The 4,327-nt window shown below is 28.5% G+C and overlaps 1 protein-coding gene across 1 annotated transcript in view; it reads left to right on the top strand.

Moving 5' to 3' along the window:
* LOC106464564 (mitochondrial dicarboxylate carrier-like) overlaps nt 1-3,940 on the top strand; it is a 31,897-nt gene extending 27,957 nt beyond the window's left edge. The window contains exons 7-9 of the mRNA XM_013924715.2: nt 437-517; nt 3,432-3,488; nt 3,754-3,940. Of these exons, the coding sequence (XP_013780169.1) occupies nt 437-517; nt 3,432-3,488; nt 3,754-3,861 (246 nt within the window). The 3' untranslated portion in view covers nt 3,862-3,940. The remainder of the gene's footprint in view (nt 1-436; nt 518-3,431; nt 3,489-3,753) is intronic.
* The last annotated feature ends 387 nt before the right edge of the window (nt 3,941-4,327 follow it).

Raw genomic sequence — 4,327 nt, forward strand, 5'->3', positions numbered from 1 at the left:
ATTTAACATGCTAATGAATATTTTGTAATATGTTTACCAATATTTAACATGCTAATGAATATTTTGTAATATACTAACCAATCTTTAACATGCTAATGAATCTTTTATAATCTGTTAACCAGTCTTTTTTCTAGTCTTGATTTTTCTATAATGTATTATTCTACCAATATGTAGTTAGTTTGATTACTCTTTAATTTTGTTAATCATTTAACCATGTGGTTATGAATTTTTAGTGTCGTTACATAGAACCAGTTTTTCCTGCTTTATTGTTTTATCATTATTATTATTGGGGAAGTTTATGAGCTTTTTGTGCAGCGTTTCTTGTTCCCTTTTTTCATTTATTGTTCCAGTGTATACTGCACTGCTTTTTATTTGTGAATGAAACTTTAAATATGCATCTTTAATAATTAAAGTTGGTATTTTTTATTTCTACCAGGGTGCTGTTGCTACAACTGTAACACAACCTTTAGATGTTTTGAAAACCATAACAATGAATGCAAAACCAGGAGAATACAAAGCAAGTTTCAAAATTTTTAAATATTGTTTATTTAAAGTTTTCTTTTATTCTTTAAAAACAAAAACATTGAAATGTATCTTAGAACATTTAATTACATGTGGAAAAAAAGAGCATGTATTTCATTAAAGTATCTGTTATTCTACTGGAATTTTTAGCCATGGCATAGAAGCTCATAGAATGGCTCTGAATTTTTCAAGTACAAACTTTTAGCTCACAGCTCCATCATCTTTTGACCGATTTGAGGTCTAATTACAGTTTTGGACTCATGAGGTCAAACCCTTTCAATTAATATATTTTACTCCAATCCTGCCTATAAGAATTTCAAGTGCTGCATCTATTGAGTATTCTCTCTTGTTTATTTAACCCTATCACCACGGGTATCCTTTACTGCACATGACACAAAGTTTTAGTGTCTTACATTCAAAATTTTATTAAACTACTTTTTGTTTATCTTATACCAATTAATATAACATAGCTCTTAGCTAATAATCCAAATTTTAATAGTATATAACTTTTAAGTTCTTAATTCTATAAGGCAATATTTAAAAAAATCCTGAATTTCCCCTTAGTGTGACACACACTACACATGTTCTCTAGGCATCTTCTCTTCTCTATTTTATCCATCACCCCATCAAAAAGTATGAAATTACTCACTATAAAATCGTCATTGCTCAGACAAACCATAATTTTTATCGCCTTCAATTTTGTTTGGTTACAGAGCTATCAAATAGAAAATCAGAACCCTCCTGCCACACCCACCTGGCACATCTTCTCTTTCAGGATTTGTTAATTGTTCTCTCTTATGTTTAATTATATATTACTTATAACCAGTAGAAAGTCAAGGTTTTCATCTATCAAATTATCTATTGTATAACATTGTGTTCTGAACAGATAATTGTCAATTTCACTCAGAGTACAAGATCCGTTCCCATGGGAAAACTAACGACTAGCTTGGATGCTCTTGTCTCATAGTTAGAAAGCCAGAAAACTTTTGAGAGTTAGGGGAAATTGTCTACTTTTTGCATGATATTATCTATGTTTTTTGTTGCATTATTTGATTAAATAAAAGTTATTTAATGCATTACTACCATTAGTATAAAAAAGTAGGGTTAAATGTTAACCACAATTGATAGCAAGAAAAAAGAAGATTGGATAAGTACTTTATTTCTTGTTAATCATGTTTATTCTCTATTTATTATTATAAGCATAACTAAAATGTAAAAATAGGGATCTTTTTAGGTTAGTTAAGATTAAAATAGGTAAAATAGATATTAATAATAAAAATGTTTCATGAAGCACGCATGTGAGCAGCTCGCAGTAGCTTGTGGGTAATGTAATTTGATAATGTAACGTGAGCTGCACATTCCTCGAGTGATTCACAACTTATTATGGTGTGAATAGTACTTAGACACAGTTCAAAGGGCAATAAAACAATAAAATTTAATAATAAATAGATATATACTGTTACGAGCTTAAAGCTGCTTAAGATAAACAAATATAGTTTCATGTTACAACTTGAAATAATTCTAGGAAGAAAAAAAGGGTAATTTAGATTTATTTCGATTTTTTTTTTCCTCTTTTGGTGGTTACAAGGTTGGTCAAATTGACTGATCCCATATAGATATAAAGTAGAGAAAATAATGGATAAAATATAAAGTTTCATGGGAAAAAAATGTTTAAAATGTATTTAGGAGGTTTTAGGGATTACACAAAGGAAACTTCAGATTTTTGAGATGAAGAAAAGTATTTTTAATCTTAAAATGAAAATTACTTTGCACACAGACTATTCAAAACAAATTCTCAGTATGTTCCTGAACAGATCTTTATTTTAGTTTATTAAAAATGCTTCACTAAAAAAAATATGATTTTTTTGTATGTGAAAGACTTGTAATGTTAGCTGAAAGACTGCCAAATTTTATGAAGATATACACACTATATTGAAAGTTAGTTATAAGTACTTTAAACAAGTACAAAGAAGTCATGTGGTCAGTCAAATTGACGAAGCCTATGTTGAGGGAGTTAATTAGCAGGTATTTATTTTCTCCTGTAATAGAGACTAGTTTCACAATTAACCTCTGATAGCTAACAGTAGATTTTTTCATACCTAGGTACAGAAAAAATTATTAGCTTCAAATTTTTCCATAATTTGTATTGTTATAAGTTCTCTATAAGTTGTCTCTGAACTTACAGGGTAGAACTTTTGATGTTTTTTCTGTTTATTTCAGGACCATGTTCATTCTATAAGATTTCAGAACTATTTGTTCTATTAGATTACAGGACTGCATTTGTTCTGTAAGATTTCAGGATTGTATATTTTGTTCCATCAGATTTCAGGATTGTATTTTTTGTCCCATCAGATTTCAGGACTATTTGTTCTATTAGATTACAGGACTGCATTTGTTCTGTAAGATTTCAGGATTGTATATTTTGTTCCATCAGATTTCAGGATTGTATTTTTTGTTCAATCAGGTTTCAGAACTGTATTTTTTGTTCAATCAGGTTTCAGAACTGTATTTTTTGTTCCATCAGGTTTCAGAACTGTATTTTTTGTTCTATAAGATTTCAGGTCTGTATTTTTTGTTCTATAAGATTTCAGGACTGTATTTTTTGTTCCATGAGGTTTTAGGCCTGTATTTGTTCCATCAGATTTCAGGACTGTATTTTTTGTTCTATGAGGTTTCAGGCCTGTATTTGTTCCATCAGATTTCAAGACTGTATTTTTTGTTCCATCAGATCGGTCAGATAAGTGAAATCATTAAACAAAATTTAGTCAAACAGTATGAAAATTTCTTTAATGTTAATAGACTTATTGTCTAGATTTCATGTATTTGTGTAAGAGTGAAGTCTACTGGTAATATTATTGTATGTGTTATATAGTTTAATTTAATATTTCCTGTATGATTTTATCTTACAGAACCTTTTCCATCTTATAAGAGTAACAGCAAAGCTTGGTCCACTGGGCTTCTTCAAGGTTAGTGATTTGTGTTTATTGTATAATTGTGATTGTCTCAGCTTTCTGAATGTAGGACTTATTAGAATATGTGTTCATTAAGCTGTCTTAAAGGAACTAATTATTTCAATAATTGCACATACTGAAGTTATACTTTATTTATTATATTTTATTTAAATAAAATCCAATATTTCTTTTTTCTCAGTTTCATGTACATAAAGCTTATGAACTAGCATATGCAAGTTATCTTTATGAAAATGTTGTTCAAATTTTTTTTCTTTCGTAGGGTTTTGTTCCTGCCTTTGTCAGGTTAGGCCCTCACACCGTCCTCACATTTGTGTTCTTTGAACAGTTGCGAAAAAGGTTTGGAATTCTGCCTCAGCTAAGAGAGTGAAGCACATATTTTAGCTATTGTTAGTTTTTTTAAAGAAGACCGTGTCTAAAAATATAACAATAAAGTATTAATTCTTTTTTAATTTAACTTATAACTCTTTTTTTTATATTCTTTTTTACAAAAATATTTTTATAAATTATTGAAATTTTGAAATAACGTTGAAACAGTATAGTCACATAAAATGTTTGGAATTTTTAACTTCTTTTATATTTTGTATTCAAAATATCAAACATTAAGTCACCATAGTTCATCTACTTGTATCATCTGAAGTGTCATTAAAAAGCTAAAGGATTTGTCTACTTTTTTTTTCGTCATATAAATTAATAAATTTTGAAGATTTTGACAGTGTTGGCTTTAATGAATCTCATATTTTTACCAATGAAATGATGTGGTATGATGTGTATTTCATAGTGAATAATATAGTAAATATTGTGTAGATATTTCATACACAATTTTTCATTGTGGG

This window comes from Limulus polyphemus, unplaced genomic scaffold (genome assembly GCF_000517525.1).
Source record: "Limulus polyphemus unplaced genomic scaffold, Limulus_polyphemus-2.1.2 Scaffold1689, whole genome shotgun sequence".
In the NCBI taxonomy this organism is placed as follows: domain Eukaryota; kingdom Metazoa; phylum Arthropoda; class Merostomata; order Xiphosura; family Limulidae; genus Limulus; species Limulus polyphemus.